At 44.8% G+C, this 16,482-nt stretch overlaps 1 protein-coding gene across 2 annotated transcripts in view; it reads left to right on the forward strand.

Moving 5' to 3' along the window:
- USP2 (ubiquitin specific peptidase 2) overlaps window positions 1-16,482 on the forward strand; it is a 257,507-nt gene that overhangs the window by 139,717 nt on the left and 101,308 nt on the right. For both annotated transcript variants that reach the window (XM_078682174.1, XM_078682175.1), the window contains one exon: window positions 9,157-9,207. In XM_078682174.1, coding sequence (XP_078538300.1) covers window positions 9,157-9,207 — 51 coding nt within the window. The remainder of the gene's footprint in view (window positions 1-9,156; window positions 9,208-16,482) is intronic.

Raw genomic sequence — 16,482 nt, forward strand, 5'->3', positions numbered from 1 at the left:
ATGGACACATTATGGTCTTAGCTGAAGCAACTTTCCCAAATATCCCCGCCAAGCAGGCAGCTCTCGGCTAGACAAAGTCCTGTGATGACAAAATGTGCAGTTAGCAGTGGAAAGGTTGGTGGACTGGTAATGCTGCTAGATCGTGGGGGAAGTAACAGATATTTCTGGCAACAGGAGGTCATGTCAGTTACTGGTTGCCGCAGGAAGCGGAGGGGATTGGTGTTGTTGCCTGTGCAGGACGGTATTGCAGAGGTATTGGTAACAGCGTGAGTGTGAGGCGCTTGATGAAAGGGGGCCAGTGGGGAGTTGCTGCTGGCTGCCAGAGGGCACTTGCGCAAATTACTGGTTACTCTGGGGGTAGACGAAGATCCATTGCTGTATGGAGGAGAGGGATTACTGGCTGCTAAAGGATGAGAGGGAAGATATTGTTGGGAGTAGCTCTTTGAAAATGGTAAGAGACTCTCCTGGCTGGAGTTGGGTAAGTGAAGGATGTGGAGTTACATGAGGCTCAAGGGTGGGCGAAGGAGGAGGTATTGTGTGGCCACAGGTGAGTGAGTGTTGAAGGGTGCATTCTTCACTACAGGAGGGCTAGTAACTAGTGGTGGGTGAAGAATCCTGCTCCACCAGTGGAGTTCGCAGAGTTTTGCTCACTCCACGTGGAGTTCCGAAAAACTCTGTGAAGTGACGCGAAGTGGAGGTTATTTACTTGAGCGGCTCACCAATAGTAAGTTGGTGAGCACTTGTGAGAAAAGATAATGAGCTAGATCACCTCCTGGTGAGATTTCTCATTGTAGGTGGTCACGGCAGGTCATGACCGCTTGCAGAGAGAAATCGTCCATTCGCTCGAGCAGAATGTGTAGTAGAGCGTCAGAAAGCAGTAGTGCCCTCTGGTGCGACGCGTATTGCATGTGACAAATTCCTTGCGCTAAAAATCAGTGGGAGCACCACGACTTAACAGACTCCGCTGCTGGTGGAACTCCACGGAGTGAGGCTGAGTTTTTCCGGCACTTTGTGGAGTTCCGGCGAGTAAAACTCCACAAACTCCACCCAGGCTTACAAGTAAAAAGACTATTATTTTAGAGTGCAGGAGGGTTGGCTGCAGGAACACAGCTGCCTAACCGACATGTTTTTTTGGACTCTTTTGGGATTTCCCCAAGCTCCTCCGAATCTCTGTGTGAAGTACAGAAGCAGTCTGGGCTTTAAGGTCTTGCCTGAGACAGTGCGTGCACTGTAGCTTGTGAGACATTTTCTTAGTTTAAAGGGGGCTTAGAGCCCGCCCATTGATTACCATTGCTTGGCTTCATCATGATTCTTATTGCTGTGGTTCTGTTTTTTTATGGCGTGCTGGTTTTATTTCCTTTTTGATTGTTCCTCTCTAGGCGCATGGCCTTTGCACTGTTTTTTGTCCCGCAGAGTGTCCTGCTGCTCGCTCTTGACAGCTGCACTATTTGTTTATTTTGGAGGAGGCACTCCGTGATAATACTGCATCTCTTTGCAAGCCATCAATTTCTGTCTCTCTCCTGCTTCAAACAGCAATATGCTAGAGAAAGTTTGTTTTCGAACTGTGTGTGTTCATTATATTCTTCTGAATTTTGGTGTTTTTGGTGTATGACATACATTTCCTTCTGTGTTGCCTTTGGTCCTCTCCCTGCCAAGTTGAGTCAAGAAAAAGCAAATTATGCAGCGTAATGCAGCAGATTTTATGATAGTGTTTACTTCATTATGTTTCATTTTTCCACATGGGGATACTGTGTGGGGAAAAACCTTATCACCCAAATACAGCAATAAGCAACTGAAAGGTGGCAAACCAACCATTGCAAAAAGCCTTCCAGTGCGAAGGAACACGTGTTGCCGAATTTCTTAGTAAACTTTGATTAGCTTGAGCTAGAAAATTTTTTTTGTTGAAATCTTCAGATTATGCAGCAGGTGATGGATTCTGCGGCAAATGCAGGAAATCCATAATTATACAAAAAAAATTCACAGCCACAGAATCACATAATTCTAGTAGCCCTGATCATACCATACTATACCATAATATATGCCATAGCATACCAGACCGAGCAATGACAGCCCATTGCATACCATGACATACAACACTAAACTATGACAGGCCATACCATACCATAATATACAACAGGCCATACCATACCAAACTATGCCATACCATACCGTACTATACCATCCCATAGCAGACTATACAATGACAGGCCACACCATATCATACCGTACCATGACAGCTCACACCATACCAGCACCGCACTGTTGCACAACACAGGTAAAAAACACTGCAACCCCAATAGCTCTCGCATAGGTGAGTCCTATTGGCTTTGCCTGTGCTTGTTGTGACTCGAGAGAGAGTCAGGACAAAAAAACACCACTAATGCTTGAAAAACTCTGCAGCCTCACAGTCCATCGGCAGGTGGGGAGATGCAGGAGACAAACACAGATATGAAAGTGTTCTGCTTGCTGAATTCCTCCCCAAAGACAAAGTAAATGAATTTATCTTGTGTGGGCATCCTGAAAATCGGAAGTGGTTCTGGCTTTCAAGAACATATGTTGGACACCCCTGGTCTATGAGAATAATTATACTGAGAATGGTAGTTTATAGGTAAGGCCCCCAGTTTTCCGTTTTTACTGATTTTTACATATAAACACAGACAGAAAACAATGTGTTTCCTGCCTGCATTTATTTTTAGAAGTGGAAAAATACAGAAAATTGTGCATCTTGTGAGTGACTCTCAATCCTGTTCTTCAAGAATTCTATGTTAACACTTGAGAAGATAGACATCATGGAGAGTTAAAAAAAATCCTGCAGTAAATTTCCTTAAATACAGGCATAGGTTAACAAAAATTAGTATATAATGCTAATATGTACCTGTGGGTGTAGTGTTTTAATATATTTGGTTGATTAATTAGCTAAAGTGTGACCGGTACCAAAGTATGAGTGCATGTTTATCAGTTAAATAAATGCGGAAATTTACCATTTTGCATCTCCATTGATTCCCAAAATTCAAAATAAATATGGAAGATATTAATAAGATGGCCAAAAAATGAATATGGATAAATTCAGACAGGGCTGGCTTTTGGGCAGTGTGAGGGGCGCCACTGCACTGGGTGCCAAGGTCAGGGGGCGCCATTTGTGCTCTGAAATGCGCACCAGTCACATCGCCCAAGAACCTGCACTGTTAAACACTGTTGTCCCTCTCTTTTCTATGATGTTAATCTTCGTGGAAATGGAAGAGAGATAACCGTGTTTAAACAAACCAGGAGGCACACTTTTGCCCGCCCATGAATTGCTGTAAGGTATTTGTTTTGCTTAGGAGTCAGAGTCAAAAGAAAAAACAAGCATTGAAAATGCAATAGGTCTCGCAATAGAAAAGTTTGACCTTTTGGTGTTGGAAATGTAATTTTTTTTTTGTTTATATTTTTACAAATTATAAAAGTATTAATTTTGTTTTTTGTAAAGTGAATAGTTATAAATCTACCAAATGTTACATTTATAGCATTAGTAAAGTTACATGTCCTTTTTTACATGTATTGATGTGCAAACTCACAATTTTGTGTAAAATGTTATAAATAAAGGATAGTGACCTAATGATGTTTTTAATTTTTAATGGTAAACGTTTTTACATGTAAAAAGGACAAAACTATACATGTAACTTTACTAATTCTATAACCAACTACTGGCAATGGCATAATGGAGAAATTAGGGGTGAAAAAGAACCTTCAAAACTGAGATTTGAAATGTAGAGTGGAGGAAAAAAAGAGGCTCCTGGTGGAATCACCGTTAAGGCAGCCTTGGTATTATGTAATTCTGGCTTAACTGGTACCCTAGAAAAACTGCATGTATTTATTTATAATAAACTAAGGACTGAACAGTACACATGCCGCAGCTGGGTAACAATCTGTGCAAATTCCAGGAAACACCAGGGACTGATGCTTGTGGCCAGTCAGCAGGGAACGATGCTGGTAATGGAGGGTGGGTGTGTATTGGAATGAGCGCGAGGTGTGCGTCTTGTCTGTGCTGATAAGCAGCGAGCGTGGGGAGGAGGGAAGGGTTGTGAAAAGCAGCAGCGAGGAGAGAGGGCTGTAGTTGCCAGGAGATGCGGATGTCACCTTGCATGAGTTCCAAGACAAGCATCAGCCTGCTGTCAGTTTATTTCCGTCGCTCGCCCAACAGGGCAAGAAAACCGGCTCGGATGCCTTATGACTTCCCGGCCATATCACTACAGGAACACTAAGAAAACAAGCCAAAATGTACCTAGCAGATCGTAAAGTAAGGAAATTCTTGAGCAATTTATTTCAAACAAGCACTGGTAAAGTCAAAGTGACTTTTGTGTCAGAGAAGCACGTGTTATTCAGCAGTACGTGTTGCCAAAACCTGCCCAAAGAAGATCTTACAACGAAATATCTTGGACCACAGTGCCATAAATAAGCTGAGAGGCAGAAGAACTCTCAAAGTAGTATTATAAAATCGAGTCAGAAGGTAACGTTTGTACTTTAACTGGTGATCTTAAAAAGCACAAACTGCAAAATATTAGTTAATTCTTTGCACAAAGGGATTGTGTTTTTGTTTCTCTTAAGCCTCTGTCCTAACAAGTTTCATTTACGGCATTTGATATAACTATTGCGCTCAAAGTGAAAAAATGCATCCACGTGTGATCAATGAACAGTCTTTAACGCAGGCAAAAACATAGACACTGCACACACTTGCATGTAAATCTGCAAGTAAAATGTTATCTTTACTGCACCGTAAATACATCAAAGAAAAGACGTTGGGTCTCAAGCACGGCCGGCCGGCCGTGAAAGCCTTTGACGGAGGGCATTGCTGTGGGGAGGGGGGGAGGAGAAATGCGACACGGGGCGGAGCGGGGAGAGCGGCGAGTGTGAAGCAGCAGGGGCCTTTGAAGTGAAGCTAAGCTTCACTTCAAAGGAGTGGGAGGAGTGCTGCTGGGGAACAGATGGCGATTTGATGATGTGCACGCCCATTTTAGGTAAATGCGCTTGCGCATTGACTTAAAAGCGCACTGGCACAGCATCAAATCGCCAGTCTAGGTAAACCTTGTTTAAGCCCCTATAGTCTCGCTCAATGCGCATGCGCATTGAGAGGTGAGACCTAAAAAGGCTTTGGGGATTTTTCATTTAATTGATCCCTTTGCACAGAAAGCTGAGCTCCTCTCTGCAGCATATGAAAGGTCAGATTAGGTCAGCTTTTTATCTAAAGCAAAAATGGTCTTGTTAAAAATAATATAAATGATAATGTGCTACTTTCTATTTAAAAAAAGTGTTCAGACCTTGCATGTTAATTTCGTTCTTCTGTTTCCTGTACATGCTGTGTTCTGTCATGTATGTGGAACTTCAATTTGGGTTTTATTAACACTCAGTCAAAATACTTATATATACACCAAGCATTGACAAACCATCAGGATTTGCTTTTAAGTGCATACACAAAGAGGCACAAATCGGTGCCACATGGTATGGTACACGGACCCAGGGAAACACACCACAAAGACCATTTTCTCCCAAGTCCAATAGATGACCATGCACACAAATCACCAAACATACAGTTATTAAAAAGTGAAAATAGACCAACAGTTATACACAAACTTGTGCAACAGGTTGCATAGGGGTGAGTGTATCAGTGGCACAAAGTAAGCTGCACAACATAAAGCAGAGCATGATGTGTATTAGTGAGGACAGGGTGAAGCGCAGCAGTAGAACACTCAGATTTGCATCATTGTGATGTACCTGTGGGGAAGAGCAATGGGTAATAGGCATAAAAGTAGCACTAGTGACACAGCTTAGGAGAGGACAAGGTGCTCAGCCTCACCAGAAGACTTGTTGATGTGCCTTATGAAAGCACTGAGTGCTGCACATCAAAGGAGCACTAAGTGCTGTGTCGTAATATCAGTCCCACATCTAATCCTTATTAAATTTACATGATATTTGAGCATACATTTTATATGCTCTAAAATATATCCTATTTATATTTATTATGCAGTGGAGAAACCATACAACTCAACTCAAAAAAATCATGTTTGTTTGTGGGGGGAGGGTGGCGGCACCAAGAAAGATTGTCGCACAAGGTGCCACAACCTCTAAAGCCGGCCCTGAATACAGAAAGAAATGTTAAAACAATAAATACCATAAAACTGGGAGCCCTATTTACAGGGCACGGTACACAAGCTGAATTGTTCCGTGATACTTAATAGCAGAGGTTAAGTACTACTTAGGTCATTGTTGCCAATTTTATCGACCTCAGAAGGACAAAAGTTTAAGTCAGCACCGCCTGGATTCAGACTTATGCCCTGTATCTTACACACACACAGATCTTTGCAGCAGGTAGATAAACTTATTAACTTTGTTACCAGTATTCAAGCCTTTAGATAACAGGTGACCTTCAGCAACAAATGCATTAAGCCTGTGGGTATCTTAAAATGAATAAGTACTATGACCGACAGAAGCACACACAAAACTCTGCCACAAGAGCATTGACCCAGCGCATGGCATTCATGGGCAGGGACACTTAGCGCAGACAGCAGTTAGCATACCTCGCTGGGTTAATAACACTACTGACGCAATGCCATCGCGGGCAACTTATCTTGTCATCCTGCCACAGGTGATGAAATACGTACTGAGTAACACTTGCTGTTTACAGAGTTATGAAACTGCTAGACTGTGATAACATGTTCTTTGAGGGTATTAGCGGGCACCAAGGCATTGCCCGTGAAGGCAGCGGGGGCACTTTGCAGAGTTCATGGAGTTCAGTGGCAGGTGATCAGAGGGTGCTTAGATAAGCATAGGGATGGGTAAGTCACATTACATAACCCTGGTCAGTGTATGTGTACAGCAGGCAGAAGATTGCTAAGCACTTCAGCAGTTCAGGCAAATCATTATCATATATGGAGCCTGGGGAGGCTGTTGGTGGAGAAGAATATGCCATTGGTCTGTGTTAGAACATATGAAAATATATTCTACACATAAAGGAAGAACGAAAGAGGAACCTCTGAACTTTTCAATTTAAGATGTAGGCACCATAGGTGGTGCTGACTGTGGAAGGGTGGGTCAACACCATTGCTGGCAGCAAGAGGGTGAGGGGGCAGTGGTGCAATGCAGAATGTTATGAGCGACCCCGAGTTTCCAATATTGTGCTTATATTAATTGACCTTGGGCTGAATGGGGCTCCCTTAAATGGTTGAGAAGCTCCCTTGTGCCTCAAGAGCCTGCGTTACGCCACGTGCTTAATTTGTAACATAATGAGTGCTGGTGCCCACAGCATTGCTCGAAAGACAGCAATTGATGCTATTGAGGTATTTCTGGCTACAGAAGGGCCCTTCAGGCTCATTGATGACTTAAATAGAGTACGACATGGGTACTGGAGGGTGGTCTGGGTGGTATTGCTGGCAGCAGGAGGGGGATTTGGGTGATACTGCTGGCAGCGGGGGGTGCTGGGGAGCTTTTGCTGGCTGTTCTAGGATGACGTGAGACATACTGCTGGCACGAAAAGGCATGAGGGGAAAGAAGGTACTGCGAGGAGCATGGCTTCAGCACTGGTGGCGCCTCAAGTCTCCATTACCAGTCTCTCAGATTAATTTAGTTTTATAGTGCCACTCATACCAGTGTGAGGCGTCAGAGCACTTTACATCATACACACATTTAACAGACAATCACACGTGTAAATCAGTGTATAAGAAATGATACATAAGACAGAGGATTACAAGGCGTAGTAGTCACCTGTCATCCATACTGGTAGACAGGATAGTTTAAGAGTCCTTGGTCTGGAAAAGCACACATTCAGAATTTAAAACATAACACTAATTGACAGGGGTTCACTTTAATAATAATAATTAATGTCTACCCAAATGGGCCCTTTTTGCAAGATTAGGTTATGGTAAGACCGGTTAAAAAAAACATGTAGGGCTCATATACACCTTGCAGTTTGCATGCAGCTCTTTGATGGCAGTTAATAGCTCATTGTTCTATATCAGGATTTTAACTGATACACTGCAAGTAACATAAAGATCTCTCTGACAAAAGCAGTCACCCATTGACCTATTAACATTATATGCACTTTGTGATCTGCATGGCACACGTTTTAAGCAGCGGGCATACTAACCCTCCGAGCTACCTTAGGAGGAGTCAAACTTCCTCTAGACAAAACTCTGTCTCTCTTTTCCAGGAAGAACATTAATCACTGGCGTTATCTCGACATTTTTAGTGATGTCTAAAAATTGCTTGAGGCAGGGAACATGGCAGCAGGTGGTTTTCAAGACAATATATTTGGAAACAGGGCGCCTCCACCCCAAGTCAACGCCCAGTGCGGTGCCACTGATGGCACCGCCCTAGAGCCCGCCCTGGCGAGGAGAATGACGGCTCCCGGGGAAAAGAAAGTCTCAGACTAGGCTTTCCTCATCACGGGAATTCACGCCCCAGACAGGTCATGGGTGAGGATAGGTAGTTCAGGGGGGAAGGGGCATGTCATTTAATTAATATATAAGGGTCCAGAGAGGTGTGATCTGCTTCTCCAGGACCCTGTGCATCACCGTGTAGGGTTTTCAATAAAAAAGTCTGTCCTCCCACCCATCCTACTCTTTGAAGTGGTCAGGGAGTGGGGGCCTTGTTTCATTCACTACTACAACTTTTCATTTGCCAAAGTTAGGACAGGGCTAGCAGGCAGAAGTCTTGGGGGTAGAGAGTCACATGCAGGCTTTTCCACACCCGGGGAGGGGGTGTGGGGAAGAAGAGCGGAGCGCAGGAGGAAAAGTCGGGGGCAGTTCCTTGTCGGGGAAGGATGGAACGAGATATGATGTTTGGGGATTGAAAGTTGGTGTGAGGAGGGAGTGGACGGGTGATTGTGCCTTATCTACAAAGTTGATGTTAATTGTTAATAGTTGAAGATGTGCAACCATGTCCTAATAAATTGGCCTTTCACGCTACTCATGGGTCATGGAGTGTTTGTTGTAGCACGAAGAGAGTCACCTCAGGGAGAAACATTGCTGACAGCAGGCAGGACTGAAGAGAAATTGTTGGAATTTCTTGCCAATAAGTAAATCTTCTTTCGAAAGAAAAAAATGCCTTTCTGTTGGGCAAGAGGCATGGCCTGTAGACTCTGGGACCACAGCACTGACTCCCTTTCTCTCATCTTTTCTCTTGCAGAATTCGAAGGCAGCGCAGGGGCTGGTGGGTCTCCGGAACCTCGGGAACACGGTGAGTGCCTGGCCCAACAGCAGCGAAAGAAGTCCGATGAGAAACAAATTGTGGTGGATCTGTTGTGTGTGTGTGACAGGGCACTGTAGGGGAAAGCTCACACTGCTAGGGTCGTATAACGCTGGGGTAAACTACCAGGGGCGTAGCTTGGTTAGTAAAATTGGGGGGGAGGGGAGGTACAGATTTTCCGACAATCAGACTAGCATATAATGTGTAAATACATTGTATGACAAGCAGGGTGCATAAGAGAGGCCTAAGGGGCAGTGGAAAGGGAAAGGAATGCTGATTGGTAGGGGCAGTAAGAGAGAAAACACAATATGTTGTCAAATAAGCAATACTCTGAGAGGACTTCCAAAACAGAGAGGGCGACATTGTGTGTGCGATTTCATCTGTGTGTACGGAACAATTTCTGGTGGAATCCGAAAGACACCTCACCACACCCAACTGAAAGCACCTGGACCCAACTATTTACCGGAAAATACATTTACTAGGGGGAGTGCAACAACCCAAACAACCCCCTGAAGCTACGTCCCTGGAAACTACCCCATTCAAGGTAGCTGAAGTTGTGACAGTAGCTGAAGTTGTGACAGTGCACTGCTGGTTGAAGGTCGCACTGCCAAGGGCACTGCAGCTCTGACAGAGCACTGCTGTGGAAAATTCACACTGCTAGCGCCCCAAAGCGCTGACAGTGCACTGCTGGGGGAAGCGTACACTGCTAGGGTCATATAGCGCAGAAGGAAACTTCCCCAGTCAAGGCTGCTGCGTACCTGACAGTGCACTGCTGGAGGACACTCCCACTGCCAGGGGCGCTGCAGCTCTGACAGGTCACTGCTAGCGTGCATGTCTGACATGGCGCTGCTGCAGAAAGCTCACACTGCCAATGACACTGCAGCTCTTGACAGGGAACTGCTGGAGGAAGCTCGCACTGCCAAGGGCCCTGCAGCTCTGACATGGAACTGCTGGAGGAAGCTCGCACTGCCAGGAGCACTGCAGCTCTGACAGGTCACTGCTCGAGTAAGCTTCCACTGCCACGGGCATTGCAGCTCTGCCAGGCCAACTGGCCAGGGCACTGCTGGAGGAAGCTAGCTCTACCAAGGGCACTGCAGCTGTGACAGGTCACTGCTGGTGGATGCTCGCACTGCCAAGTGCCCTGAAGCTCTGGCAGTTCACCGCTAATGTGCATGTCTGACATGGCGCTGCTGCAGGAAGCTCGCACTGCCAATGACGCTGCAGTTCTGACATGGAACTGCTGGAGCAAGCTTGCACTACCAAGGGCACTGCAGCTCTTGACAGGGCACTGCCGGATGAAGCTCACACTGAAGAGATAACCTCACACTCCATGTACTTTACATCATTGACAGGACACTGTTAACACGAGGTTCTCGCTGCTTGAGTACTGTAGCAGTCACTGGGCACTGCATGGGAAGCTTCTCACTTCTTAGGTCGTAGGGCGCTTGCAGAGCACTACTGGGATGACGCTGGCACTTCTGTGGGTTCTAGTACACGTCCAGGGCAGTGCAGCTGGCTCACACTGCTCAGGTCTGAAAGCAGTGGCAGTGCTCTAATGGTGGAAGGCTGCACACATTGTAGGGTTCAATGCAGAGACAAGCACTGCTGGAGGACGCCCACCTGTCCCTGTGCCGAGCTGTACCCCCTGGTTTCTTATCCTTTGCTGCCAGGGGTGGAACTTGTACTCTGTTCACTGCAGGTGCTGTTGTCTTGGTTCAGGGCCCTTTCGGTTCCTCCTCTACAGAGATACTTAGGCGGGGAACTCCCTTCCTTCCTGTGGCATCACGCACAGGCAGTGATATCACATATTGCAAGACATGTTTTTTCCACACAAGAGGCAGAGTCAAAGTTGGTGAAAAAGGAAACGCAGCGAAACATGAAATGCCCTGTAGTGGCACGCCAGGCCGAAACAAAGTTACGAAACATCCCAGCCTCTAGTCGTGCGTCATCCCAATTTGATTGTTTTTGACTCTGTATTGATTTTAACCATACGAAAGCGCTATCCACATTGGTTTTTATGAAAGTCTTTCACAATTAGTACTTTTGTGTCTGGTTCCACGTTTCCTTATGTCTAAATCCTTTCCCACCCTCCCCAATACACCATTTCTCACAGGAAGCATAGTTAATCTGTTCTAACAAACATAGAAACATGGTGCTCATAAAATATAATGACTGTCTCGGTCATGTTGATAACCAAGAATGCGTTCTTTGCCTCAACTATTACCTTAACTTCTCAGGATAGCAATCTACACAGTGTGGAGGTGTTTCCCTCTACCAAACATCTACTATTGTTCTCCGTACAGTGATCCATGAGGGATGTCTAGATCTCCTCGTTGGCCTGTCACCTGTCGGGAATACCTGAAAACGATACCACCCTTGATAGGGCTGCCTTCAGCGTTCTTAGTACACCCAGAGACAGTTATAAATAACGCTCTCTCAAAGATGGGAAGGGATGGTCAGGCTTAGTTGCTAGGAACAGTAGACATATACCCCAAACTCTGACAGATCTGTCCATTTGATAATTTATGCAGTAAATCACATGTTCCCATGTCGCTGTTCCATACAGCTCTTGCAGCAATGCCCTTAGTTGGGGCTGCAGTTTGCTTTCCGTAACATAAGGATTCATATCTTCGCAACTGCTAATAACTTGGCTAAATTGCATGATCTTTTGATGGGTGACTTCGGGCAATCAGTACTGTCATGCAAAATTCGTTATTTTACCAGTGGTTCCTAACAAGTCTCTCATAATCTCTCAGACTGCCCACAAATAACAAGGGAGGGCTGAGCATTTACACAATAAGTGTACTGTATCACGGTTATGGGGTTGCAACTGCAGCATGAGGCACCTGGCAGAACTCCTCTGCCACTAAGCCTCTTAGGGGACGAGTACCATCTGTGCAAATCTTGTAGTTCAGCCATGTCTCATGGATGTCTTTATCGTGCTCTGCCATGGTTTCTTCCCAGTCTTTGTCTGTACAGTTCTTTTGTAAACAACATGACCACCAGGCCTACAACTGGTCTGATGGTGTAACTAAGAACAAGTGATTCTTGAAAATTCTGTGGAGACCACCCAGCCGCGGCCCGTGCAGGCAAGAGCGGTGGGGCGGTGGTGGTGGTGGAGAAGGGATGGGGGTTAGAGGGGATTTCGACAGACGACGATGAGGGAACATTAATTATTAATCTAATTTTCCCTCGTGGTCGTCTGTCGAATCCCCTCTCCCCCAACCTGGTCCCACCACTCTTTACTTTCATGGGCCACGGCTGAGACCACCTCTTTCAGCGTGCCCCAGTTGAGGAAGTTTTCAAGTGTGCCCCAGTTGATGAAGTTTTCAAGTACGGTGAGATCCCGCAGGACGATGAGTAGGAGGCAAATTGTTTCTGAAGGCAGTGGTGGAGCTGCTGGAAGTTCCAGAAGAGGGCATGCAATAGACCGAATTCTGCTTGTGCTTCATAAAAAGTTGTTAATCTGCCCTCTAATATTAATTGATATCACATAGTTATTCTTCTGGATTTGAAGCCCTACCAAGATGCGTCCTCCTCATATGTTGAGGCATCCATTATTCCTTTCAGGAGCGCCTTTCAGCAATCTACTGGTCTATTTTAACCCGTTGGCTGCCTCCGCTTTTTTGCGGCAGTGCGGCTGTTTTAAAAAGCGGGTGCATTCGCGTCGGCCATTGGCCGACAGCAGCACCAGCGAGGTAGTGCTGCCGTCGGCCAATGGCCGACGGCAGCAGATACGGGTTAATACAGCATGCACTCTGTGCCAGGCATATATAATTGCTTGTAATATTGGGTTAGTAGACAGGAGTCCCTTTCTATCACTTCTGTATAGTGGAAAGTGGTACCTGCTACCCCCATTAAGGAGTTCTCGGAGTGTCTTGGTTCCTGTGCATCTTGTGGAGGATTTGTGCCAGCTAAAATGCCAGACAGTACAAATTATTGTGGACTAAACATAAATCACGGCTTTCTATTGCTGCATATAGTTTTCCCACCTTCAGGCATGGATTCCTTCCTTCCGACACAATGTCCGCAGTAGATTAATTAGTTCACAATTCATGTGGGCTGATATTCAAATATGTAGTTAGGCACAAATGTAATTCAAACGAGGCATCCGGTTTATTTTGAAAACTTGAACTCTCCCCTACACTGATAGGCCCTCGTTAGGTCAGATTTCATTTTTGAGGCTAAAGGATCTATATTTTTGAACACTATGTGGTCCAGGCCCATGTTTATATTGACTCTCAGATGTCTCAAATTCGATGTTTTCTATTCGAAAGTGTACTCACATATGTATACAACTGTTGTATGGTTGGTAAGCGGTAATGCTGCCCTTTTCCCCAGTTTATTTTGTACCCTGAGAATTTCGAGAAGTCAGAGATTATTTGTAAAAGGTTAAGTATGGATTTCCCTGAATTAGACAACGTGACCAGAATATCAACTGCATAAAGAAGGGCCTTCTGCTCCCACCCTGGTGTCATGATATCTTCTATGTCTCCGCTTTGTTGAATGGTTATCTCCAGGTGTTCTAAAAGCATAATGAACTCCAATGGGAATTTGACGTCCATGTCTCATCCCTCACTTGCTCACATACTCCGATGACACATGCCCGTTGCAAACCACTACCACTGACGGGTTGGCATTGAGCTACTTTATTTTCCAAATTGTGCTAGGACTTGAAACGATTACCATATAGATCCCACCTACAAAGATAGTACCCAGTCCCCATTCTACAAAGCACATTCTAGGCATCCTTTACAAAGCCCCACCCAGACACCAACAGAGCGGGATTGGGAACGCAAACTGGCCATGTCAATTGAGGCAGACGGGCTGCAGGGGGGAGGGGGGACAGGTGACCTTTGGTTTGGCTAAAAAGCACTGCAGCTGCTTTTGTTACAGGGGGCCGATATTGCAAAGGTTGATTCAGGGGTCCAAAACCGTCCCCCACTCTTGCGGCCCACCGGGGTAATGCCAGGTGGCTGCTACGGCTAGACCAATCAGTAAGATATCATTTAGGACACTCTTTATAACCCATTTAGAACCCCTTTTCAAAGGACCACCAACCCTGCTAAAACCTCTATCTAAAACTCCTTGTTAAAGACCCATCAGAAACCCTTCTGCAAAGTACCATTCTGGTGTGTTCTTTAAAACCCCAACCACAACCCACCTTCAGACTCCCATCCAGACTCCTATGCAAAGCCGCTGAAGAAAGCTATATAGTCACAACTCTACAAATCTCTCACCATCAGTGCCACCGGAATTATGCCTTTTGTGGTTGCAGCATTTTCCACACAATTATGGATTTGCCGCATTTGCCACATAATCCATCATTTGCTGCATAATCTGCAGATTATAAAAAAGAATATTGTTTCTCGCTCAACGGATCAAAAGTTATTAAAAACACTGCAACACCTGTTGCCACTCAGTATGAAGCTCTTTGCAGTGGTTGACTGGTAACCTTTCAGTTACTTATTTCTGTATTTGGGTGTTAAGATGGTACTCGTGAAGTGAAACGTTTGCCCACACAGTATTAACATATTAAAATGGCAAAATAATTGAATAATACTACCACCCAATGTGCTGCATTAAGCCACATCATTTGCCTTGTTTTACTGCATAATTTAGTGAACCTTCTGCATAATTTGTTTTTCCTCTGCTGCACTTTTTTTAACTGTCTTTGCTAGTGGTTGTTACAGTTTAAAAACTGTATTTGAACCTGCCCCTGATTGCATACTTTCTCACCTGTTTTGTGTTTAAACTTGTGGTTTGTACTTGCCATGGCTGTTTTCATTTAACCAGTTGAATTGTGGGATTTGCAGTCCAAAATCTGTAGTTAGTCTAACCTGTGTTGCATGGTACTTAGCGGGGCTGGATCACAGGAGGATCTACACCTGTGTGGTACCTTCTGCAAAAAGCTTCGTATTAATGGCTGTAGGGAGCTGTAGCTGACCCGGTCGGGGTCAAGGTATCAAGGAGATACGCGTAGGACAGCCTCAGGACATAACAGCGTCTCTTACTTTAGTGACTCCAGCTTAAACATGCTTTCACCTGGTGTAAAAGAGTCATTCAATCCTGTACTTTATTTCTATTTACAAATCCAAGGTTGTTTTTTGACTGTAGCGTTAGTGTTAAACTGAACTTTCCTTCACTCACATTTCTTCCATCCCGTCCCATTCAAGGATATTTTGTGCTTCTTACCTTAACATATCTGAGTGTATCCACAAACATTATCCCCCCTGACCCCCCATCAGGGTGCGCCTTGAGGGTATTTATTCACATCTCCCCTGCTTTCTTCCTGTGCAGCCAGAGTTTTGCTGCTCTGTAACCCTCAACCTTCTATGCCCCCCTTCTCCTTAGTTTTTGAAGTCTGTTCATGTCATCTTCACATTCCTTTAGTGGTCTCTGTATCTCCATAAATGATGGGCCTCTGTGCTCTATCTCTTCCCAGCATACACTAAGGGTACTTCTTCGAGTCTCCGCATTAGTGCTTCTTTTATGCTAGATGTACCTTTGTTTTTGTTGCGGATTAAATCCTATACAAATGTAAATACAAATTCAAATATATACATAGGTTGAATGCACTGCAGTGTTTATGGCCCCTCTCTGGCCAGAAAGGCATGGTTAGGCATGTCCTGGGTTTGTACAACCTACTTTGTAGGGCTGAGTAGGAAGACAGGCAGCTGTTTGTCAAAGTTTAATTGAACCCAATTTCCTGGTTCATTTCTTGCAAATTCCATTCATCCTTGCCAAGTTAGTGTTACCAGGAAATATTATAATGCCAAAACTATCGAAAAAAAGACTTAAGTGCTGCAAGTTAGTTTCGATTTGGATTATCTCAAGCTAACTAAATATGGCACAACTGTAGATCTACCTGAACTGGCAGATCTGGCCAAAGTCAATAGAAATGCCGTGCTTTTTAGGTATCGCCTAGCATTTGAGCTATTGGCATTGTAAATGACAATGCCTTTTATTTGTGTTAATAATCAAAAAGGATAAATAAAGGGCATTGCCATTTACACTACCAATAGCTTTAACTCTCGCAAATGCGAGACCTATTGCATTGCAAATGCTTGTTTCATTTTGTAGTATTCCGTTAGGTAACCATCCATCCCACAGAGGGCAACATTTTACAGGTGGAAATTGGGAGACTGTTGTGTGCACTACCTTATATTGGTGGGCTGCGCAGTTAGGAGTTAATAGTAGACCAACACTACACATAGTGGTGCACTGGCCAGGACACCACAAGGTCTGGTCCCGGGCCCTTTTATT

The sequence above is a fragment of the Lissotriton helveticus genome, chromosome 3_1, assembly GCF_964261635.1.
Source record: "Lissotriton helveticus chromosome 3_1, aLisHel1.1, whole genome shotgun sequence".
NCBI classification, from domain to species: domain Eukaryota; kingdom Metazoa; phylum Chordata; class Amphibia; order Caudata; family Salamandridae; genus Lissotriton; species Lissotriton helveticus.